The sequence below is a fragment of the Curcuma longa genome, chromosome 11, assembly GCF_044706935.1.
Source record: "Curcuma longa cultivar G26 ecotype Majalengka, Jawa Barat chromosome 11, ITB_CL_G26_1.1, whole genome shotgun sequence".
Classification (NCBI taxonomy): domain Eukaryota; kingdom Viridiplantae; phylum Streptophyta; class Magnoliopsida; order Zingiberales; family Zingiberaceae; genus Curcuma; species Curcuma longa.
This window is the reverse complement of record NC_133871.1, coordinates 30350218-30376136: the sequence shown is the minus strand read 5'-3', so window position 1 is coordinate 30376136 and position 25919 is coordinate 30350218. Positions and strand designations below refer to the sequence as shown.

Here is a 25919-nt window from a genome sequence, read left to right as displayed (position 1 = left end):
ACTTCTAAATTTGATCGATTAATTCGATTTAACCAATCATTTACTCACCCCTAATTCTCTTCTCTCATCTTCTCTTTCATCATGTTTTAAACGGTTTAACTTACTGACCTTTGAGCGTCATATTCTACTATATGATTGCCTTCATTTGTAGAGCAATGCCATCCTTAAAAGTAATTAACGTTTATAGATAGAAACAGTAAATCAATCAAGAAATTTGAGTTTAAGAGTAAGAATCTCCTCTTGATTTAGCAATAAACAAACAATTTCTTTCAAATCAGTGTTCAGTTGCACTACAATCTCGAATTAATTTCTGAAGGTTCCTTGTGATCTATGTTGTGTCCATTTGTTCTTTTACCTGTAAATCCATTGCATGGTGTGCTAGCAATATGATGTTAATACATGTAAGCTCAACTTATCAACTATACAAGTACTTTTAACAAAATCTTGTGATTCATCATCTGTTGCTGTGAACATGTAAAAGACATAATAAATGACAACTGTGGCAGGTGAACATTCTTCATATAAATAAAGCAAGCATCCAATTACTTTCAGCTCATACACATCTCTTCAGTCTAAGCCAGGAAAACAATTTTTTTAAATAAAAGAAAGATCTCGACTGTTCATGTTATGCCATTTTACATGTATATACAAATCATAAACAACCAAAACTGAAACTGAAAAAAAAAAAAAAAGAATAGTTGCTGTAGTGTGAAGCTCATCAGACCAAGGGGTATTATACTGATATGTACATTGACAGTGACTGGCCATCATATGATAGACTTGGCCTCTCAAACAAAGTATATGTATATACTTCAAACCATCAGCATAGCAGCACTACATCAATTGTTTATTCGCCCAATCTCACACTGTCATTCAGGGTATTTGCAAACTTATTCCAAATGCAATGTCTTCTTGCTGTCATCTGGGCCATTGGGAAATCTGTTTTTGCCGTAGATCAGTATCGACTGAAATGGAACATTATAAGTGCATTGGTATCAATGGCATAAAGTCTCTCCATGCTTAACCCAATCCTCAAACTTGTCAGAAGTTCGCTGAGTATTAGCTGTTTGGAGGTTGTCATAAGGCTGTGGTATTTTGATTAGGTTGCCTCCCTAAAAACGAACAAAACAATGTAAGATACAGCGACAGCGACATCGAAGTTAAATCAGAAATGTATCCCCACGTCGAATGATCAATGAATGGTATTAAAAGTTAAAACGCAAGGTTAACATAACAAAGTCTCAAGCCTAATGATTAATCATACTATCTAATTTCTTAATGTAGTTAGGAGCTAGATAAGTATGCAAAAGAATCCGTGGATTTTATTCAATTGAAAAGAACTGCGAATTGTCTCGTGTCCATAGAGATTAAATCAAAACTAACAAGTCAATTCAGTATCTCTTAAAAATTCACCACTTTTAATCATTCTAGTGACAAGACTTCCCAAGCTACATAATTGGAAAAACTCTTGCAGTTTGTAGGAACTTTTACCTTTATGACAAACCCACCATTTATGGGAACTGGGGTTGGCTCATTAGCTTTCACATTAGAAATATTCTTGGTAGGATGACCCTCAAATTGAGAAATCATTGTCAAGGCCCTGAAAACATAAAAGAAACTTAGATCAAATACTTGAGATCTCAAAAGCAACTCTAGGTTCACTGTTGTTCGTATAATTTAACTAAAACCAATACTTCCAAAATTGACTAGCAAACATTCTAATTGCAACTTGCAGCCAGGATCATAGTTATATACATAGTTACAATTATTTATTTCCTATATTAAAATAATAGTTGATGTGTTTTCAGGCACATTACTCTTGTAATTATCTCCTAATCTTAGTACTGCATCTCTTTCACCAAGTTCTTTTGCTGCTTCTTTCCATACTAGACCACCTTGTTGTGGCTTTCTTTTTAATTTTCTTTTTACATTATTGAACTATTTCATCATGTCCTTTTTCATTGAATCAATATTTTGAAACTGACAAAGACTTGCCTTCTAGTTACATTTACTCACAGGTTAAAATCAACATTCCTGAGTTGCTATATTTGCTTCCAACTTCTGTCAATGAATAATAATTTTTCTTTACAATTTTACTAATAAAAAGAACAATATTCTATGAATAAGTTACATCTACTTTTTTCAGGATTTTCAGTTATGATGAATGGACCACACAAACTAGCTAGCAGGTCTATACATTTATCCCATGCTTTTGAAGTACTACAAACAAAATTTTTCATGGATTTCTCTAGGAGAAGGAAATGAGAAAGGCATGCAGCAGTCTATCCAAAAAGATGCACAAGATTTGGCTGCAGAACTTAAAACATCTTAATTTGTATTGATACAGGTCATGGATTACCTGTCGTTTATTTCTTCCTCCCCAGAATTACTACTTGATAAAAGAGAATCAAGGTTCAGAAAATTTGAATGCCAATCTTTATACAAGTAAGTAGATCCGCTATCTTCAAAAAGCTGGTCTTCAGACATCGTGGGAGTTTTCCTACAAAGCGAAGCAAAATTAAATTAGCATTGTGAAACAATTGAAAAAAGTAGTTGCATTTTCTTCTCATGCGAACTATAGCAAGGAAACATAGAGTATCGCTAGCGACAAATCAAATGTCTAACAACCATTATCTATAGTCATGAGATCAACAGAAAGTGAGTTTAGTGCAATAAATGGGTACTTTTAGGATACTTATATATATCAAGTTTGAACAGAACTGCCATTAAATTCAAGGTCACAGGGAGAAACTACATCAACAGAAATTTGCAACCTTTTCAAAAATAACAAATTCCAACCATTTAATGACTGAAATCATAAAGATAAAATTAATTAATTGGACATGTCAAAATTGAATGGCCAACCTCAACTCTGCTACATTAGTTTCACATTTTGAAATTTCTGCTGTTAAATTTGAATCGGACATGCGCTTGGAATGCTGTGTATGTAATGTTCCAGATGGTGCTGAGTATGAAAGATCTCTGTGGATAAAACTAGATCGTGATAGAGGGTCATAACTTTCATGGAGTATATTCCCATCTGATATAGATCTTTTGATAAATGACCTGCAAAAAATATAGAATTAACCATGATAAAATATAACTGAAGAATATAGCAGACTAGTATACAATTCTTAAATTCCCTCATAAAAAAACTCAAATTAGCAAGTCATCTACGTGTTAGGAACAGTGTGGGGACTTGGGAGAGACAATCAAAGATTTTCTTAGATAGATTGCCACAAATATGCAACGTAAAGAACAAAATTCTCCATGAAAAACAGGAATTAAAGCATTTGTTTTCCCAGGAAAAAAACATTTTCTTTTAACAATAAAGAAAAGAATATGCCAAGTAATTTTTCTTTACCAAAAAATAATAAAAAATAGTCACGATTATCCAAATACAGTCAATAGATCATGCATAGAAGCATGCCTAAACAAACAAATTGTAGAAAAGAAGGATATCAGTAAACAAAAAAGCTTGATAATCTTATTTAGGTGAATGCAAACAGACAGGGTAATACCTTGAATTTTCATCAGTAAAAGCATGACCCATCTTCCCAACACAATGCTGAAAGGAATTAAACTCCCAAATGGCTGGTTTGTCCAGTTGAGGTTGGAAGTGTCCCAGAAATCTGTAGAATGTAAAAGTATCAGTCTGGAAGAAGAAGCTTTGCACAGTTTCAATGTGCATAAAACTGTAACTTCTTTCATAAAATATGCAAAGCATCGGGAAACACATGGAAATCTTTACACATACAGGTCTATTGCAGCTTGCTTTTCAACATCCATATAGGCATTACTGTAATATCTTTGGAGTGTTCTAAAGAACTCTTGGGACTGGGTTGCTGCTTTCCATTGGCCTCTTCTTTCAGAGAAAATCTATCAAGTGTTAAACAAGAAAACATTTTATCCCGAAACAAGTAATCTTTAGATCCATGTAGTTAAGAAGGAAAATATGTCCATATGTTCTGTTAAATATATAATAGAACTAATGAAGGATTAAAACAGCATCAAGAATTATTAATTTCAATCATCCATATAAATAGAACATATGCAATATAAGCAATGGCCTCCCATCAATCCTTTTACCCAATCGCAGGAATGGAAACATTATATTTGTTTCAAGGTCCAAACCATTGTATTTAAAAGTGGCAATCAAAATAATATAATTGTTCATGATAAATGATTGTAATTAAAGTTGATAGGAAACAATAAAAAGAAGCAGGCATAGCATGCATACAAACATGTGATGCTTGACAAACTTAATCTAAATTCTATTCCAGGAAGTGATACCTTATTGTGAGCAGCAGAACCGCCATATTGCAGAGAAAGTGTGTCCCCCATTGTCTCATAGTAGGTCATCAAATCATCAGCCAAGGTGGCATCAAGATGAATGCTTGGAAGATGGGCTAAATTTAATGCATGAAGCTGGTGCCCTAGTGCAGCTAAACCATAGGCATATTGAGCAACATTTGTACGATCTAAACAATCAATGCAGTTTGTTCTCAGGACACCTTTTTGACACCTGAGTGATTTTATCAAGCAATGTCCGACACTGTGATCCTCAATCTTTGCTATCTCATATCCTGATGTATCAGAATTATCTTCTCGGGATCCATCTTCTATCATATCGACTTCATCTGTGTCAGTGGTGTTACTGCTACTACTAGGAGAATGATTATTACCATCCATCATCCTGAAATTTAAAACATAGAAACAGTAAATAATGAAAGTTATCAAGTAGTTCAGTGAATGAAGTGATACTTGCTACTGAAAGTAAGATATAATGGTCCAATAAGTATACAGATACACATAGTCACATAGTTATGTACTTTGAGTCAGTTCAAATGAATCCTTGGATATTATACATCATAATCTGTATATAAAACCTACATGCAATCCAGAGGCAACAAAATGATGATCCAAAAAAATCCCAAAATTTGGGCAAAACCTCCACGCTAGAAAGTTTTCAGGCGGTGGTCTCCATAAGCTACATTATAACTATAAAAACACTTACCTCAATCTTGATTCCAATCACATTGTGTGAATTTAGTTCAATAGAACTAACATCAATATCAATAACAGACTATATTATGAGGTATGAATGCTGGGACAAAACAACACATAAGTTTTATACATACATAAAATGGATGTATAACATACAAAAAAACAAGGAGCAAATTCGAAGCTACTAGTTTGGTTCCTTTGAAATTGAACCAGTTTAGGTTGGAAAGGAAAGCCCTAATTTGATTTATTTAGATGACTTACTAGTTTTTGTCATTGCAAAATACTAAACTACATTTTCGATGTGCTAGCAAGCAAGTTGCAAATGTTAACTTCAATAGTTGGCTTGCAAGTGAGAAACACTTTGGACATTTATATGCTAACATAATATACTCTACATTGTTATATTATGTGTTTCATTGTATGATTGGCATGTATTTTTTCTATGTTAAATAATGACTAGGATGGATTGGCTAAAAATATTTTGTCGGATATATGTCAGTCATTTTTATCTATATAAATATATTTTTAATATAGTTCAATATTGATCTCATATGGCTCAGCATACAACATATGTGGCATATAGTCAACCTAGCATAACACCTACAGACATCATTTAATACCATGGTCATGATGAGATGGGTACATTGAAGATCCCCAATAAAATCACAAGTTGAATAATTAAGAGTTGATTCTCTAAGGGATAGAGAGACCAAACTCTAGTTAATGTAGTCATATATTCTATTGCTCTTGCATAGAATTCAATGGAGGAAAAAGATTCACAGAGCCAACACCAAATAGTCGGGACTAGCATGACCTTTTGATCTTGAAGTTGTATTAATAATAACACTGCATAGACATACCATTATCTTTGTATAATGATGAGAAGATTGGATAAGTATAATTTCACAAAATCATTATTATTGCATAAAAAAATATACAAACTGTAATCAGAACCATAACATCAATCTGGAAAGAAAAAACTTCAGTAAGTCACACACAAAAAAAAAACTGATACCTCATTTATGTTTTAATTAAATTTGAAAAATACAAACACAAGAATGCACACCAAAATATACTTACACAAAGTTGGGCCACCTTACATCACCCTCATTCCTCAAACTTGGTATCATTTCACAATAAAAGAATCCTGTCAACTTTAAGGTCCGTACCGCTACTTTTCCCAATAATGTAAGCACATTTTTAGCTTTGCTGTAACAGAACCGAATTAAATTAAAATTATGGGAGGCAATAATTATAACTTTTCTAGCAGTAGTGAAGAAACAAATATCCTCAATTCAAAGAGAGTCTAATACCTTCGAGTTTGCTTATGAAGATCCCAATGCAAGTATTTTAAAATAGATTCTTCAGGTATATTTTTGTTGATAAATTCAATTGCATCAGCAAATTCTGAACGTAAAATAGATTCCCGAGGTTTCTTCTCTGCTGACTATTAAAATAACAAAAACTATGAATAAGGGTGGCAAAATCTTATTGGTTATTAATCCAATCGAATAAAGGGTAAATAATGATATAAAATGGATTACAAAATGCTTTATGCAAAAAAAAAAAACAAAAAGAAGGAAAAGCCTTAGAAGGCATACCTTTATTAAGTTCAATATGATAATAGGATTTCCATATCTTTTGCTGAGATTCTCAAAATGAAGCCGAGTAGCATGATAATCCTTTTCCTTTTTCACTGTTCAAGGAAAAAGGTAGATATTTACTTTTTAAGCAAATATCAAATATTTGTCAAGCTGACAGGCTTTCCCACCAGTTTCCTAGAGAGAGAGAGTGTTGGCAACATTTAAAACTTACATATTATATCAGGCTTCAGATTAAGTTTTGAGGTTTCTTGAGACCAAAAAAGAGGTATTGAACCCCTATTCTGAACTACAGAACTAACACACTTTGGAATTTCTCCAGGAACGTCTTTAAAGACAATTTGTTCTGTCTCGACATCATTTGCTACATGCCCATCCAAATTCAAACCTCTCTTAAGGTATCTAATCCAAAGAACAAAGGTGTTTTCAGAATTAACAAGAAGGCAAGAAGAAAGTACGAGATGGAAAGTATTAAACAGTCAGTAGACAGAAATGAAATATATACACGACAAAAGAAAGGCAGCAAGAGCATAACAACCTAGTCCCGGCAAAGTGTCGTGAGCGCCTAGCAATGAGAGTCAACCAAACATCTTCTCCATAAATTGCAAGTTTCACCTGAATTAACAAGGATAAAGCTATTATTTATCTTTTTTTCACTGAGGTATTTCATAAAAGAAACAAGTGATGATATCCAAAGGAAGTAGAATAATATGATATGGAACAGCATAATGATGAATTACAATATGCTTGCACTCAGTAAATCAGCATTTATGATCATTAAACTTCCTCATGGTATGTTAATAACCAAAATTTCCTGCATGTTTGAATGGAAAAACAACAGATTTGTCATCAGAAAAAGAGTAACATGAAACCTCTAACAAAGATAGTAATGTGCATGAGCATTTTCGTAATCCTATGAGGCTTATGCTTTATATCCAATAAAAACATGTTAATGAAACTAAGGGTTTATATATTGGCCCCCTGTTCCAATGTGTGCATAGCTTTTTCAAATTCATCATTTACATGTTACATCGCCTTGACCATTTACTCACACGATAGGATCAATATTTACAGATCTGCACTTTGGTTAAGTGTTCCTGATTTAATTTGCTTTTATTCTATTCCTACTTTGAGAGACACGTTTAAAATGATATAGGCACGTACTTATGCGTCCAATAAATGGTCTAGTTGGGCCATGTAAGACCATGACAAATACACACATTAATAGAGGAAGAAGTAGGCTAAAAAAGACTTGATTAGCAACAATAACACATGATAAAATTCCTTTACATATAAATGATGATATAATAGGGAATCAAGTCCAATGGCATAAGAAGATCCATATAACCGACCCCATGTAGTGGGATAAAGACTTAGTTGTTGTTATTATTATTCAATTTATTTTCCTCTTGTCACTACAAGGTTCTCTATCTAAAAGTTCAAGCAAATTTTACAACTAAATTTTATCGGTTATTGAAATGCAAGTTACAATAAAAAACCAGAACTGAATTAAGAATTTTTAATATGAAATATAGGTTATGAAGACACGTGCAATAAACTGAAAGACTGGGTTTCAAGGTTGTAATGCTGCTTTTGTAGAAGCACTTTGTTAGTTTATATGAGTTACCTAAGGAACCTGTTGATTATATATCCTGTACAAAATGAATCAGGAATTTAGCAAGCACCACTGAATGAAATATTGATCATCTAGGACATGCATGTCAAATTCTATATTATTCATAGGAAATAGTAAATTTGGTGAACTGATTGTACTTGGCATGATTTTATATTATCTAGCCTTATTTTTTGGATAAATAACCTCTACGAGAATTATCATTATTCTAATGTATTGAATGAGTTGTCAGATGCAGACAAACTCAAACAGTCACCAAATTCCCTGGAAATCTAGCCAGAACCTTCATGTATTTTGCATCCTTGATTCTTCCAAACTTATGCCTATTGTAGTTTCCTAACTGGTAATAAGTCATTACTAAGACAGTGTAACATTAATTTTCAATTATGTTAACATATAATGATCAAGGACAAGGATACAATTTAATTACACACACAATTTATGGAATTTAGCAATCAGCTACAGTAAACAAAGGATTTATTAGCCCAGCCAATCCAAATGACCAAATTAGGTTATTCATATTCCTGTCCATTGGTATGTTCAAAAATAATTGTGGAAAAGAAATCATCAAAAGGTTGAACAATTAAATATTCTAAAATATTCATACCTGCTTAAAAAAACCATACACCAAATCAACTGTCCATAGAGTACTTTTGACACGATTATGAATGTCGCGAGTCAAGTACTCATTCCAAATAAACAAAGTTTCATATATCATCTGCCCTGTATGACTCTTGCATATATTCTTCTGTAAGCTTTGCATGATATGGTACGAATAGCTAAAAAAGAAATCTTTCGTAAGATCTACTGTACGAAAGAGCTTCCTGTACCTGTGAAAATATTCCGACCAAATATGTTTTCAGTCCGAATAAAGCTTTGCCAAGGTCAAATACAACGTGACAGACTAAAAAGCCATACTAAAAGATATATTAACATGTACACGGTCATCAGATAGAAAATCAAGAGTGCATGGACATTTCTGGAACATGAAGTTGGCTATCTAATCTCAAATCCAAACAAAGACTTGAAATATATAAGTATTTGTAACCAGATTAATCAACGATAACAGAAAGTAATTGCATGAGTTACTCTAATCACAGAAAGGGACCTTTATTGTTCTTTTTTTTTTAAAAAAAAACACATCCTTTTAAGAAGATGATTCCAGATAAAATGAAACTCATTTGGTAGCATTGTTGAGATTGAGATAGTTGCTGTTGTGCTTCCCCCAAAGGGCATATATATACTTTCAATCAAAGAAAACATTAAAATTTAGAAATTTGAAGTACCAAAAGAATCTTATAGAGTGAAGCTTAACATGTAATTTCCATTCACATATACATAACCAATGAGCTTTTCAGGCAATAAAGAACATGTCTCGAGCCTAAACAATATATGCATTAAACATTTGATACAGATGTAGTGTAGAAAGTCAAAAAAACCTGTACTCGTCCCTGGAAACTGTCATATTAGACTGGACAGTAGAATTTGGAAGTGTGATAATTTCACTCTTTGCAACGGCATAAATTGTGTGGCCAAAAAGAGTTCCAATCTCCCTTCTCTCCGTGATAAGCAGCATATAGTAAGGGCCCAAAAATTTAACAAATCCTGATACAAAAAAAATTCTTTTATACTTAGTGTAAATAATCAATTATGACATAAGACAAGAAGCAACTGAGAATGCACTAACCAACAATGCCATAACAATTTGTTACAAACTTTAGTCCACCAGTGGACTTGTTTCCCTCATGTATCCGATTCAGCAGTTCTTTACATTCATCTTCAGAGTATGTGGTAGAGTCCTCATCTATATTAAGTTCTGAAGGTTCTGACCTATCAATTTTCAACACTCTCGAGACATTCCTGCTTTTACTCCTTCCAATCATGTAAAATTTCTGCAGGACCAAGCAACACCAAATCACATAAAAGTTTTGCTAAGAGGATCTTAAGGAGAATGAATAAGCAAATACTAAAGCAGTATACAATATGCATATATATCAAGGAGACCATAATACTTCACCCGAGTGTTCTTGGAAAAGAAAAGGAAAAGATTACTAAAATATAATACAACAGATTCAGTACAATCTTAATCCTGCTAACTTGGAAAACATGATAAATAATAAAGTATTTAATTATTATGAATAGCAATCACGATTGTATTGCTTGAAGGAATATGCGTACAAAGTTAATAGTTGTTATTTGCACAACGGAAACCAAAAGTTGACCATGAAATTGGGATTTCTTTTTATGACGAAGTGGAAATTCCTTTATTAGACGGAGATGACAGGTAAATTCCTCACGGTTGACTTGCAGATCAAAGGATCCCAAAACAAAGAAGTGATTGAACGCCATAAAATCAAGTAGAAAGGTTGCAGGGAAAATAAATAAGAACACAAAAGCTTGCGTCTTTAGGCACCCAATTTATGAGAAGGAATAGAACAAAGAAGTAACTTCGAGCTAACATTCAAGCAAGATATAGAAGGAGAAGAAGAAGAAAAAAAACATAAATTTCCAGTCAGCGAGTTTTCCTTACTGATTGAGTCTCGTAGAGCTCAAAACTTTGAAGGTATCCACCGGCGTCAGCTGACTCGTCGTGGATCCGCCCCTCCTCCCCACCCTCCGTTGCCATCCTGTCCGGATCCCGAGCCCCTAGCTCGGGCCGCATCAGTTGGGCATCAAAATCTTCCAATACTAGGCAGTCCGCCAACGCATCTCCAGGTTCCCCCGCGGCTGCTTCAAATAGAGCATCGTTTCTCCCTTTCTTCTCCGGCCTCTTCGTCCACCCCAGCTCAAGCTTCCATCCGGCTGCCGGAGCAACAGCAAACGAAGGGGAAACGAGCAACTAAACAACGACAAGCTGCAATCTTTCCGAAGGAGATCGATTTTCGAGGCCCAACCAAATCCACGGGTATGCGGGTTTTGATTATTGCAAAGACGAGAAGAACAACCGAAGGAACAAACGATAATTTGCAAGAAACCCAAACAAAACAAACAGAAAACCAAAAAAAACAACGAAAGGAAGAACAGCAATCGCAAAACAAGGTCGCCTATTTCTTCTCCGCCTATTTTTATACGTTCCCCGGAAGATTTTTAACCAAAAATGGAAGTCCTGGTTTTCTTTTCTTACTGTGGTCGTTTTATAACGTCGAGGGAAGAACGAGTCAAGCACGCCTCCGCCCCGACTCAGTTGGCTCACCCAACTCGTCCACGATGACATCATCCATTCTCCCCTTTTTATCAGAGTTTTTAAAATTCTTTTTTTTTTAAAAAAAAATTAATTACTGTCAAATTACCTCATACAACAAAATTAAATAATTTTAATTCTTGCTTTATATATTTTATGGTGTAAATTTAAATATAAATAGGTGTCCATGATTATGGCATGTCGAACATCATGATTAAAATAATAAACGGGTTTGTCTAGAGCCCTGAAAACCAGGGTTCGGTTCATAAGTAGGCCGGCTAATAATTTCCCAGCCCTGGAAAATTGAATAAAATTATAATAATAATATTTTTAAAATCAATATTTTAGAAAATTATTAATTGATGGAGTGAGTCTGAACCCCTCACTGAGTCGGCTCGGCCGCCAGATTCCGAGTTGACCACGTGAGCCGTCCGCCTCAATCATTAGTCACGCATGCCACCGCATCTCGGCAATGTTTATTATTAGTTTTAGGTGTAAAAGGGCAATTAATTAAGCGCATAATCCCATCATTTAATCACAGCTAAATATTAGGTGTCAAGTTACCAATCAAAGCACCTTCCTCTGATTCGACTGAAGAATCAGAAGATGCCGAGTCAGAATTGGGTGGACATTTTTCTCGGGTATTAATTAATAGCTCGGTCGACACGTTAATCACCACTGACCGGTCTATTTATTATTAATAATAATAATAATAATTCTTAATTATGAGGCTTTTTCTTCATTTGGAGGAAACAGAGATGGGCACGGATGGATGTTCCGCGTGGAGCACGCCTCTTTGAGAAATTTTGGTCAAAACATTATAAAACCCAAAATTCTTGGAAAATGATAAATTATTTTTTTCCCCATTTTAATTAGGGATAAATTTGAAGAAAAAAAAGGAAAATTAATGAAGGCTTCTAGATGAAATAATCGTTGAAGTCAACTTTATTTTTCTTTTTTTTAAAAGAAAAATGCCACCTGTTGGCTGGTGATAAACATATAGTTGACTTAAGATATTGTAATATATATTCTTTTAAAAAAGAACATGCAAAATCAGAACACCTCTCGGAGACTATGATACGAAGCTACACTATTTTTCTAAAACGTTGGGAAATATTTTCATCCGTAGAAACTTACAAGAAACGGCCAGATTTGATGATTCTAATTTTAGGACTTTTTTTTTTTAATAACCTAATCATAATTTGTGACTACCCGTTTCCAAAGAGTCCATGGTGGAGGGTGGAGGGTGGAGGGCGGAGGCGGATAATCTTAATACTGGACGGAGATAAGGTGATTTATCTCAAATTTTTATTGATTACATTAGCCGATCAATTCCTCTTGTGGATTTTGCTATATATGTAGTCTCCTCTTCCCCTCTAAAAACGCGGGGCTCTCCAACCCACAATCAGATTTTTTTTCATGTGCAACATAGTCTTACTTATGTCATAGTCTAGGAAATATTCAATGAAGTCTTCGACGTTTCTAAAAGTTGGAAACTTCAACTATTGCCGTTTCCCGTTTCCATTTCCGTATTTCCCGTTTCTTGTCTCTAAGTTTCCAAACAGCATAGATATGAAGGCAACAACAACCCCTCCTCTGTCGAATCTCGGTGAAATAGAGCAATATTTTTTTCATCGTGATCAATTGTAATTTCTTGATTTACCTCTTCACAGATGATTATAGAACCGACCGTATAAATCACTAGGATGACTGATTCCATCTTCTTTACAGAAAAGAAACAGCAGCAACGTGAGAGAAATATTGCAGCCACAGGTTTCTGAAACTAGCTAATTAATTAAGAAAGATGTGGCGATAGATTCTGCTGGCCCATGGAAGAGGATGGGCAGTATCAGCGGCTGGGGCACCGGTGTCAACAAGCAAGCGATTGCCTGGAACGGAGGCAACTGAGACTGAGAAGAGAGAGCATGCATGTGAAATGCAGAGCTAGCTTGTTGATTCGTGGATGAATGAGTATAATGAATGAATGAATACGACGGAAAGTGCCACAACTTTTGCTCGCTGCAACTGGATGCTGATCACCTGAATCCTGCTGTGGTCCGTTTGCCTATGTGGAGGATCAGATCAGATCAAATCTGAGAGCAGGAGGGGACGTGACACAGTGAAGGAAGCAGATGGTGGCGTTCGTTTCCGTCTCCATCGTCTTTACCTGCTCTTAGTAACAACAATCTAAGAGGCAAAACAAAATGTTCTTTGATAATTAAAACTCTGACATTGCTTTCGAGTTTCTCAAGCTTTAATCTTTTTTTTTTTACAAATACATATCGTTACAACTCAGCGATAAAAGGAATATGATCGTGAGAACTAAACTATACCTCTCCACGAGAATGAAAAAGAACAAGTAACCTGCAAATAATATATGCTCCCAGATTCACCCATCCTTAACCATGACTGAAAGGAGAGAGAATGGTGGCACAAGCTTGTGCAAAATGCGTTTTAAAATTTGATCAATTCAACTTCTGATCAACCTAGAGAGGTAATCCTGTGCGATGGAGAAGCATGCTTCCCTCTGTTTCTTATATTCATTATAGCGAAGAAAGAAGTATGAGAGGTAATCAAAATCAATTGAGGATACCTTCGCCTGTCACATTGAAAATTGAGGAATAAAGTCAGTCAGGGCTCTCTCATACAGATCACGACCTATGGAAAATTTTTGGTTTTGTTTCATTGGAAAGTTTGTACCTGTATGATAGCCCACAGAGCCCAGTAAATGTGGGATGCAAGCCTGAATGTATTTGTTTCGACAAAGAGGGCTTCGAGATCATGATCAGGCACCTGCAAGCAACACATATATTTGTAACTGCAAATAAAGTCATATAGAAAAGTTCTGCAATTCAGTTAAGCTGGGCTGCTCAAAGCAAAGATAGTCTAGTCCTCATCCAAACTGAGAAGCAATCATGATACGCCTGGATCCTTCCTTATCTGTAAGTACTGTTATTCTTGAATTTTCAGGCAGGTTATAAAAATGCTAGATTAGTACTGTCTATGATAGTGATTAAGCAAACTCTGCAAGGACTTTGAATGAAATGTTATCCCATGCTCCAAGTCACATTACTGGCTTGGATTTTCAGTTCTTTTTCTTCAATTTTTTTCACCAGTACAATTTAATGTGAAAAAAAAAAACTGAACAAGGACATGATTGCTAAATCTGTCTTCAAATTTTACAACCAACAAAAAAAGGTAAAGAAACACAAAGCCTACAAACCTATTTCAGATTTCAGAAGCAGAGATGACCACCATGCCAGACAAGGAAAGCATGAAGAAATACATGATAATATATGGTAAAAGAATGAAATGTCAAAGCTTCTAGCCATTCATTGCACAGTTTCCAAATAAATGAGGCATGCTTAACACTATTTTTCACGAACTATATCCACTAATAGAAACAAACTTAATCATGAAACTCAATCTTTTCAACAAGTATGTTGCCGATTCTGGCAAATCCAATCCTACCATCAAGTTTGCATACCTTATGTGGTTTTTGTGGTTCTAAATAACTCCTGAAGAAATGGTACTGTGCCTCCTTATCTGGGTACCTGTTACAATAAGAAAGAGGTAGCATAAATTAACATAATATTCTATCAAGATAATCTCAGCAAAGCAGTAAAAGAAAATACAACTGAATACAAAGGCAAGCAACCTACAAGCTGAAATCACAGTCAAAGCCTGCATACTCATTGAAGTGGTTTGCAATATCATAGCCTCTATAGCTGTATGATCCATACTCAAAGTCAATGAAGTAGAGTCTCCCTGAAAGTGTGGAACATTTGACACCAAAAATGTACATGTATCATGCATGAGGCTCCCATAGAAAATATCAATGCATAATTTAGAACATCAAAGCCAGTGAATGAAAATGAGAAAATAGTCACGCATTATTCACCTTCTTTGTCATTTATCATCAGATTCCCAGAAAGCAAATCGTTGTGAGCAAACACGACAGGTGCATTTAGAAGGGCAGTGAGATCCTGTTAGCATATCTCGTGAAGGAGCAGATATTATGAGTTATGTAAGTCAATATCATAAATGTACTGTTTTCAAGAAGAAAGATTGTTAGTTATGTGAACCAATATCATAAATGTTACAGAGAGGTTGCAGGAACATAATCAAACTCATATTATATCACAATAACAACAAAATTAATTACTAAATCTATCACAAACTTTGGAAGCTCTATTAGAGACTCTCACTTCTAACAAATCCATTACATAGTTTAGATTTTGTAACAAATCTATTACAGGAAGAAAAATGGCAACTAAATTTTGTATTGATTCTTTAGAGTATCATTTTCACATGGTATCATATGCCATTTATACACCTCACCAGATTCTCTAATTTCAAATATGTCATTTATTATTAACTTTATCAACTAAAACTGAAATTATATCAAATTCTACTTAGTTTTATTTTTTTAAACAAATAATATCTGAAAATGTGAATCAGTTTATGGCATCAGGTAATATTCTTCAAAAAAAAAGTATAAAATTAAGTAGAACAATATTTTATGTAGGAATTGTGCTAACTTGTTTAAAAAAATTAAAAGTATGTGATGTACTTGTTAAAAATAAAAATGAGTGATAGGTTTGTTGAAATCTCAAAAATTCATGATAAAAAATTAACCCTAAAATAATCAGCAAGACAACAATTTTGTCAAATAGTACCTTGAGCTTACTAATTTCATCTCGGATTTCTTGGAATGGGATTGATTCATACCTAGCTTGCTTCTCACCTGTCATCAAATTTTAATGCTGCAGCTGCAACAGATGCTGTTTGTCAGGATGGAGAAAAGGGAAATCGACAAGATTCTTCAGCAGAAATAAGTTAATAGAAGTTCCAAAAAAATGACAATCACTTTTTATCAACACAAAAAAAACATAGAAACATGACATAATAATCAGTAACCTTTATCTAGAAACCTGAATAGATCATTCCACAATTGTGGTTCTGTAGAACCTGGTACTGCCACCTTATGAAACTTGTGGAGTTGCCTAGCTATCTCAGAAGCTATTTCAGGGATGCGCATGTCTGGAAGCAATTAACAAAGTTCAAAAACAGGTTGCTAGAAAATTACAAATATTAGAAGACTTCTTTAGAACAAAAATATGAATGCATCAAATTAATCATACTCCTGTAAAACATTCAAGTCCCATGATGATGCAAAGCATGAACTGCTTATATGAACAACAACAAATCATTGATACCAAAGTATTGTTTGGAAAACTAAAAGAGACAAGGAAATGAATAATTTGTCAATTTGCCCTTGAAAGTATTTTTCTTGGATTTAACCCCTAAAATTTACTAAACCATTACATTTCATGGAAAAGGTTGGGGGGGGGGGGGGGGGGGGGGGGGGGGGGGGGGGGGGGGGGGGGGGGGGGGGGGGAGGGGGAACTATGGAAGGGGAAAATAAGAGGGATGAGACGGTTTAGTAAACTTCAGCAATTTCTTTAATCTACATTGATAGGGATGATTCAAGAGTGTTATATAGTGATAAGTGTGTGACATATTTACATAATAGTTTAAGCAGTCTAACTCCCTTAAGCATTCGACGTGTACTTAACAGACAAGACATGCATCTTAGGGCGTCTCTACACTTTATAGATGGAAAGTAAGTTGAAAAGTTCTCAAATATGACCAATAAGATGTGGTAATTAAAAATTAATGGTCAGAAAGTTTGACAGTAGAATTTAAGCACCAATAGTTGAGTTAAAATCAAAAGGCCTAAATTTTTTATTGTTAGTCAATCATTACATGAGGAATTAAAGGATATACTAACCTGACGGTGAAAGTGTTCGGGCATCAAGAAATGATTGAACCATGCCATTCCCAAATATTCCTAGCAATTTTGCACCAAATCCTGCAGCTGAGAGATGTGGTAGTGCCTAAAGTTGCCAATAGCTAAGGTAAGTAAATGCTCCAAAAAATTTATTTGCATGACTTAAGACAAGAACATGCAAAAGAGTTCTTGAATTATGTTCAAAATGTAACACAATGATGAGTTAAATCATTAAATGAATAGTAAGATTTTTTTTTGTTATATATAAAGTTGATTAAAACTTATTTATCTACTTCTTTAAGTGGTTATTGGTTTACAATTATATTTGGCTTTGCTTTCAATCCAAGTTTTTGAACCGAACCTGCAATTCTCGTTTGCGATCAATCACTAAATCTGTATCTGGGCCATACAAGCGAACAGTCAGAAGATTTACGCTCCCACTATTTTCTCTTATAGAGACCTTCAACACTGCATGAATTGCAAGATTTAAACAGTTAAATGCTGAAATTTGTAAATGGACAAATATTGCAAGGACTCAAGAACTTTCAAACCAGTGAAAGCTCATAGGATCTTATACAAGGTTGCAAACACCCAAATCTCTTCCTAATTCACTATCAACACACAAACAGTTGGAGGGAAACAATGCATGAAAGGAACATAAGAAGAAATGTACGTAGTTAAACCAGAAGAGCTTACAAAGATTTGTGATGCCACCAGAAACAGTCTCAACTGTGAAACAAGATTCATCAACAGATGACCACGTCGTAAACAAATCCTTGCATAGATTTCTATAAAAAAAAGCACAAAATGTTACTTAACCATTAGAAGAAAACTTACTTGTTATTTTCACAAGATCAACACTCTATGCACACATGGTAAGGAGAATTATCAAGTAAACAACATTTAAAAATAGCTTGAAACTCAAATGTTAAAAGTGAAACCACAAAAAGATAACGTCGAGTGCTCACACGATGCGAGGCTTCATCCGGTCGAGAGGTAGCGAAATGTCGATCTGGATAGAGGAGCAAGGGATCGTTACGAGAGCTTCGCTTCCTTGTCCCACACCGATGAGCGCGTCGGAGACCTTGACCTCCTCTCCCATCTCTTCTCCTCCGCCTATGGCGCGCACAGCCCGTAGCTCGATCTATGGATCGGCCCTTCGATTTCGCCGGGAGCCGAGAGAGGAGAAACGCGGAGAGCCAGACCAGAGGAAGTGGCGGTTTTAATGAGGAGGTCCGATCGCACCATACCGAACCAGACCCGGCTGGGTCGTTGGAAATCAAAAGAATCCTGAATCTTTATGAAAAACTCCAACTTCTTTCTCCACTATTTGAACATTCACCCTTACAACAAGCAGAAAGCTAAACTTTGAGGCCATTAAAAATACATGAGTAAAAATTACAAGACACCTTTGTTATTAGAATGGTAAAAAGGCATCGTGAGGCACAATTAAATTGGTTATTATAAGATAGATTTAATGAAATGGATAAAAATCGTATCTCGATGAAATTGAAGTAATATCCTTTCTTATAATAATCAACTATAATTTTTTAATTTACCTCCTTATAAATAATCGTAAGATCGACCATGTAAAATCGTTGGAATGATGAATTCCATCTTTTATCAAAATAAAAAAAAAAAAAAGACTTCTCATTTATCATCTCAATCTCATCCTAACTCACTTTTATTTCCAAAAACTTTTATTCTACGCTATAAATTATACTAATGCAATAATTTATAATTATTATAATATAATATTTTATTTATATAAATCATAACTAAGATAATATTTAATAAATATAGATCAATGTTATATTATAATAATTATAAATTATAATTCTTATAGTAATATAAATCAGCCTCTCTTATAAAATAACACAACATCGTTGTCCTTCAATATACTATTCAATATTATTATCTTCTATTATACTTAACAATGACATTAATCATTATATTTCCCCGGAATATTATATTATATTAGTTATGAAATCATAGTTACTATAATATTATAATATGTACGATTTCATAATTATTACGGTAGTTACTATGATAATTATAACAGTCACATTTTATAAGTGCTACAATGCAGGGGCGGAGCCAGGATTTTTACCGAAGGGGGACCATTTTTTAACATCGCATTGCCGAGGGGGGCTTTTACATGAACAATGTCAAAAAATCTTTCCCGAACAAAACCCTCTCTATCAACAAATCTCAAAATAATGCACATTTGTTCCCTAATAGATTCATCTCGAGATTCATCCACAAATAGCACCAAATGCAAATTTCAACTAGCAAATAACATCAGCTGGACAAATACATAGATAGCTTCATCCAATTTGGAGCATTTTGTCGAGCATGCCACAAATTTCATATATTCGCAAACTTCTACAGTAACCAATCCTACAAAATGCCTTGATCAAACTATGGAATACACACACATCTATAGTCAAACCCTGTCTCAATATCCAATCCAAGAGACATGCCACCTCCCTTAGCTTTCCACCTCTGACTAGCTGATACAGCAAATGAGCAAGTAGTTTTGGGGAATATCCATCTTTGAGGGACCTATAGAAGCAGCCGACGACCTCCAAATATCCCTTGTCTCTGCAAAGACATGTAATCATTACACTATAAGTGATCCAATTTGGAGCAATGTTCTCCATGGCCATTTTCTGGAACAAATGGTGGGCATCATGTGTTTTGCCTGCTATACAGGAATAATGGATAAGAGTAGTATAACTCATCACATTAGGAACAAAGCCATTGCTGTCAAAGACCAACTTTGCTAAACTTACCATTCCTGCTTTAGAAAGGTTGTGAACTACGATGCTGAATGTCCAAGAGTTGGCTGTGATGCCTTTCTTGAGCATATCAACAAACAACTTCAAAACAGCTGGCCATCTCCCCCCATCGGAGAGCCTGCTCATCACCGTGTTGTAGTTGACAACACTAACAATCCATTTTACGTCGGCGCTCCGCTCCAACAAGCATTTAGCCTCCCTGGCCCTTGAAGCACGGCAAAGGCAATCAAGAAGGATATTCAAAGTCACGGCATTTGCTCGCAATCCTCTTTCAAGCATTACTTCAAACAGATCGAAGGACTTGTCTGCTTACCCCGATTATCCATATAGATGCTGTATGTGATCGTGTCTGGTTGCCAACCCTTCAAGGTCGCATCTTTCAGAAGTGTTTCGATCTCGTTGAAGGCTCCGATCCTGCAAAGGGCTTCCACCAAAACGTTGTAGGTGACGGTTTTGGGCGGCCAGCCAATGATCTCCATGGTGTTCATTAGCTCCTTTGCCTTGTCGATCCTCCCGCTGAAGCAATAAGCTTGCACGATGGGCGTGAAAGTATAGACGTTTGGGAGGCATTCTTCCTCCAGCATCTAGTCGAGGATGCCCAACGCCTCCTTGACTCTCCCTGCCCAGCATAGCCCGGCAATGAGCGTCGAGTACGTGACCACGTCTGGTGCACAGCCGCACTTCACCATCCAACTCAGGGGGGCAGGGGGGGGCGACCGCCCCCAGGCGCCCCCTGTAGCTCCGCCCCTCCCCTGCTTCAATGTAAATATTATTGAATAATATAAATATGTTTTATGTTAATTTTAAAATTATAATTGTTATAATATATTATAATAATTATAATTTTATAATTACTATAATATAAATATTATTAAATATGTTAAATTTATATAGAAGCAATGATAAAATTATAATATCAACACTATTGGGCAAGCACAGAGATAATAATATTAAAAATTATTTCTGATAATAACTTTATCAGTTTTTAATTACAAATAAAAAAGGAACGCCATGATTGCAAAAAAAAATAATAATAAACACGCTCTTTTATTTTTGTCAAATACAATTATGACGTAAAAAACGACTGATAATCATTTCCATTAAATTGGTTTGCTATGCAACAATTATGATGTATTATGGAACAAAGCAAGAAACAAGGTGCGAGAACGACGAGACACCGCATGCCCCACGGCGGCGCCGTCCGAATAAAGTCGAGCCGAAAGAACAAAACCAAACAAAATTTTGCAAGTGTAGATCTCAGCGAACAGATCGGCAAGCTCAGGCAGCGTGGCATGCGATCGAGACGCGTAGAATAAGGCCAATAAAATTATCGAATCCAGCCTTTTAATCCTCCCAGCCTTGTCACCTTTTCCAGCGATCATCAAATAATTGTTATTTTACTTAACAAATCAATAAATTCTGCCACCAACTACGCTCGTTCTTCTTTGTTTACCAGTCGCCTCTGAGCTGGATTTCCATTTCCATTCGAGAAAAAGGCCAAATTGCTGATAATCGCCTCTGCCCGCAGAGTTCTCATGGCGTCGAGGGCGTTCGGGGGGACGACGCAGAAGTGCCAGGCGTGCCAGAAGACGGTCTACTTGGTGGATCAGCTCGCCGCCGACGGCAGAATCTACCACCGGGCCTGCTTCCGCTGCCACCACTGCAACGGGACCCTCAAGGTTTCTGATTTCCTCATCTACTTCGATCGAGCTCTACTTCAGTCTTCTTGTAGACACAAGTTTGATTACCTTTTTCCACTTCATCTGACTGACTCAATTTGTGTTTTCGTATATCATCTAAATACCGACTAAAAGAAACTTGTGTTGTTCTTAATCCAGTTCAGCAATTATAGCTCCATCGATGGAGCTCTCTACTGCAAGCCTCATTATGATCAACTCTTCAAGATGACTGGAAGATTGGATAAAAGTTTCGAAGGTATATTGTCTAGGTTTATTTTGTTCCATTCCATAGAGCATCATGTTTATATCCTGATGTTGATCTCCATTGTTGCAGGTTCTCCAAAAACTACAAAGACAGACAGATCTAATGGCCAAATGGTGCGTTGACATAGAAGAAGCTTATCGATCACTTGAATTCATAACGTGTCTTCTTCGTTAGCAATGTGTTTCTTCATGTGCTGTATAGGTTGGTGCTAATAGCAGATACGCAAGTATATTTCTAGGAACTCAAGACAAATGTGCAGAGTGCAAGAAGACAGTGTACCCCATTGAGAAGGTAAAAGTGGTGCTTCTAATTCTTTTCTCAATTACCTCTGGATGTTTCAAAATTCATTGCTTTTTCAGGTGGCTGTTAATGGGAACTCATACCACAGGCCCTGCTTCAGGTGTAGCCATGGAGGTTGCACCATCAGCCCAGCCAACTTCGTGGCACATGAGGGCCGGCTTTACTGCAAGCACCACCATGCCCAGCTGTTCATGACCAAAGGCAACTTCAGCAGTTTCAGCAAGGTTGAAGAAAAGCCTGAAGAGATAAAGGTGCCTGCTGATAAAGTAAGGGCTGAAGCTGTTCAATTTTCATAATCTCTGGTTTTCAGGATGAACCAGAGATATCATGTGTCTAGTTGATGTTAACGAAGAGAATGTTTGCGTCCTTTTGGTTTCTGAAGTTCTACTGAAACTCTGTTCAGTATTCTTGAGAGTTTCTAGTCGAAGTGTGTGATGAGTGAACACTGTGCTCAACAATTTTCCATATACAAACTAAGATCTTTCAGTGTTATCTTATGTTTAGATTGGATTGACTTAATTGGTTATAGTTCAAACCAACTCGAAACCAAATAGAGGAAACAAACAAGTTATTCGATTGAAAAACTAAAGTGGGCAGATGCAATCCAGGAGTTTCTTGCCAAAATTTCAATTTCTTCAGTAAAACTGTTGTTGAATGTTCTAATTACTGAAATTAGATGGAGTTTTTGCTTTCTTTGATACAAAATTTGTGATGATCGTATCATAAAAACTTGCATTGATCTCAGCACTTTTGTGAAGCTTACACCAGGAAAACCAATTGGCTTCCAATTGTCAAGTTGTTCATGATTTGATCCTCAAGTCCATTCGATGTCTTCAGATTTGCTTCCATTAAAATAATCACATGATCTACAATCTTTTTCTGGTTCTTCACATCTAAGAAAGGTTGTGATGGAGCCACGAGGAGTTTAGCACATTGAAGATATTAAACCTGCTGGAGCATCAAATCGTATCATCTGTGCAAACAAGATACCAACAAAATCATCCTTATCTGTTATATAACCCAATTTTGATGATATATGTAGTTTTTTTTCCCTTTTCATTTCTGAACTTTGGCAATTATTACAACATGAACTGTGAATTCAAGAGTTCTTTTACAAGTTGATCTCTCAATGCCTTTCATAGACATTCCATCTTCAGATCTATCTTCTTGGATCCTGTCAAGAGCTCCCTTTCTACTGTAGAACACCACAAGTTGGTTGCAAAATTAGCTTACTGTCTCTGAGATGCTCTGCAGTGATGGTCGCCACTGCCGGCCTCTCGCCGCCGCCGCCGCCGCCGTTTGCGTGCTGCTCCTTTGCCTATCCCTGTCCTGCCTTGCCACCTGAACAGTCAAATCATATCAACTCTCCGTTGCTGATTCTTTCATGTCTACTTTCGGCCAAGAATCAAAGAACCCAATTTTTAACATTAAAAACAGAAAAAATTACCCGAAGTGCATTCTCTGAATCCTGTTGCTGTTGTTCCTCTTGAGCTGCCTCAATAAACTTGCCATTTGTCCTGTGTTTCTCCTCTCGTTGCTGCTTTCTGATTGACTCAGCCTGGCTTTTCTTGATCTTCTCATACTTCCTTTGCTTCATAGCGTTCGTCACCTCTGTCCAAGCATAAAAAATCTCACCATCAGCTCATGAACAACCCAAGATCACAACTTTTCAGATAAATTATACGAGCAGAGAATTCCACAACCTTCGGAGGTGACCAACCGATACACTTGGCCGAGCAGGAGCATGTCCTTGGCCTTCAGAAGCCGCGCTCGGGTGAACCGGACGGCGCCGCCGCCGCCGTCCTCCTTCTCCCCCGACACATAGAGCGTGACAAGCGCCACGTAGTAGCCCGGGTTGCTCTTCATCACGTCGGCTGCCGTCGTCGGCCAGTAGAGCCTCTCCACCTTCCCTTCCGGGTGCTGAATCACCACTGTAGCTGCCTCAGATGCCTGGCAATTCCCCATCCCTCTTTCCTTCTCAGCTACTTGCTAATTTGGCGATGATCCACTGGAGCTGCTGCGGTTGACCTTCTATAATGGATTGAAAGAGTGGTAAGATTCAAAACAACTGTGGGATAACTGTATTATGGTTCCTGTACTGTCTCCTCAACTAAACTAGGACATATATATAGTGGATGATGAGCCAAAAGACCACCTTTTTGAGGCCCCTGGTTGCACTTATCCTGGCTCGGAATGAGTGATTGCAATCCATGACCTAAAGTAGCTTTCATTCATTAGTTAGTCCAACAATTCCAATGGGTTTGATTATTGCATCAAGAGAATCTTCACTTGTTTAATCTCCATTATTCTGCTAAACATACTCAAACATAAAGTTCAGATCACTCATATCTGAAATACACTGGTTGCTTTGGGGAGCTGATCCTTTTTTTTATAAAACCACCAACTAAACTCATTAAAAAGGAAACAAAAAGATATTATGAAGTAGAAAACATGAGATTATGCTGTCATCAACCACCACCACCACCACCTCCTCCTAATTTTTATGATATCAGATTCAGTGGTGGTGGTGGTGTGTGTTGGTACAATGGAAGTGGTCCTTCAACTTGAGCATTGTTTATTGAGGCAGCTCAAGAGGAACAACATCCATCAGGACAAATGGGGATTCAGAGAAGTGATATCAAAGAAAGTCAGAGAGGTGTAATGCCCTCAATTACAAGCTAATTGAATAGAAATCTTGTTGTATGTTTCTTTGAATTCAAACCACTCTTCCTGCGAGTCCATTAAAGGTGATTAAGATACCCAAACTGCAGGCAAATGAGGTGTTTAATTGTCTTGTTGGTCGATTACAGGCAGGTGTTAGTGTCATATTGTCCTCGCAATCTTCCAAACTTGTAGTAGTTCAGAATTTGTTTGCATTTCAGATCTCAATCTGCTCTTCTATTCTCATGCTCAGGACTTGGTCATTTCATATACAATTGCAATCTTGTCTCATAAGAGGACAGATAGCAGTAGGGGAAGAAAAATAGAGCGAGAACTTCTGATCGCATTCCATGAAGGTGTCATGTCATTATCGAACCAACTTGATCTTCTTCCTCTGTTCAAATGGATCACAAGTTTAAGGCTTGATGGCTGTGTCGTGAGGGTCCCATGAGGCCTTCATATTCTGCAAGAGCATTAATGGCTATCTGTCTTTTCCTTTCCTCGCCTCCTTTGTAGTTTTGTCTGACTGAGGAAGGCATGATTCATGATGCATCACTAGTGGTTCCTTTTGTGCACTCGAAGCTCCATTATTGCATTCAAGTGCACGCAGAGCTGGATCTGTGGATGCCAGCGAAACCAGGGAAATGAACCGAAGAGGAAGGAAGACTTACTGTGATTGCAGTTTGTTCAAATGGTGTAATTAATGGCAGAGGTTGTTCTCTTGGCAGATCAAATCAGTCTAGTTTCATCAGTGAAGGGGACAAAAAATGAAAGAAACCTAACTGAAAGCACACCTCGATCGTCATGACGATTAGCTTGGTGAGACCTCATTTGTTTGAGTGGCCATTGTTTTAGAGCTAATCAAATGAGTTCCCCTCCTTCTTTAAGAAGCGACAATGAAAGATTCTGCAAACATAAATGAGAAGGCAACTGGTTGTACTTGTCGGCGTCGGCGACTTGTTTAGATTTGTTAGTCTGTATGCAGGGCAGGATGTCT

The 25919-nt window shown here is 36.3% G+C and overlaps 4 protein-coding genes and 1 pseudogene across 4 annotated transcripts; 1 reads left to right on the top strand and 4 right to left on the bottom strand.

The window, feature by feature from the left end:
- Positions 1-484: 484 nt before the first annotated feature.
- Positions 485-11332, bottom strand: LOC141837879 (phosphoinositide phosphatase SAC3-like). Its single transcript, XM_074725247.1, has 16 exons — positions 10772-11332; positions 9929-10133; positions 9681-9846; positions 8849-9071; positions 7147-7223; positions 6823-7010; positions 6609-6703; positions 6321-6454; positions 6088-6216; positions 4294-4696; positions 3758-3879; positions 3522-3632; positions 2866-3066; positions 2360-2500; positions 1492-1600; positions 485-1112 (listed from the first exon to the last, which is right to left on the bottom strand). Exons 1-16 carry the CDS (start codon positions 10901-10903, stop codon positions 996-998), a joined length of 2553 nt encoding a protein of 850 aa, XP_074581348.1. The 5' UTR covers positions 10904-11332; the 3' UTR covers positions 485-995.
- Positions 11333-13652: 2320 nt separating this feature from the next.
- LOC141840163 (putative ethanolamine kinase) lies at positions 13653-18381 on the bottom strand. Its single transcript, XM_074728067.1, is given in 12 exon segments — positions 13653-14021; positions 14123-14215; positions 14910-14976; positions 15085-15190; positions 15324-15408; positions 16102-16170; positions 16172-16194; positions 16343-16465; positions 17217-17322; positions 17578-17684; positions 17913-18004; positions 18185-18381. Coding segments are annotated over 12 exon segments (1134 nt in total). The 5' UTR covers positions 18319-18381; the 3' UTR covers positions 13653-13892.
- A 1162-nt stretch (positions 18382-19543) lies between these two features.
- On the bottom strand, positions 19544-20727 carry LOC141842155 (small ribosomal subunit protein mL103 (rPPR7)-like; annotated as a pseudogene).
- Positions 20728-21416: 689 nt separating this feature from the next.
- On the top strand, positions 21417-22753 carry LOC141839062 (LIM domain-containing protein WLIM1-like). The gene is made up of 5 exons (XM_074726711.1): positions 21417-21696; positions 21856-21952; positions 22031-22074; positions 22163-22252; positions 22321-22753. Exons 1-5 carry the CDS (start codon positions 21553-21555, stop codon positions 22555-22557), a joined length of 612 nt encoding a protein of 203 aa, XP_074582812.1. The 5' UTR covers positions 21417-21552; the 3' UTR covers positions 22558-22753.
- Positions 22754-23285: 532 nt separating this feature from the next.
- LOC141840661 (uncharacterized) lies at positions 23286-24518 on the bottom strand. The gene is made up of 4 exons (XM_074728711.1): positions 24417-24518; positions 23965-24292; positions 23709-23872; positions 23286-23602 (listed from the first exon to the last, which is right to left on the bottom strand). Exons 2-4 carry the CDS (start codon positions 24224-24226, stop codon positions 23486-23488), a joined length of 543 nt encoding a protein of 180 aa, XP_074584812.1. The 5' UTR covers positions 24227-24292; positions 24417-24518; the 3' UTR covers positions 23286-23485.
- Between the last annotated feature and the right edge of the window lie 1401 nt (positions 24519-25919).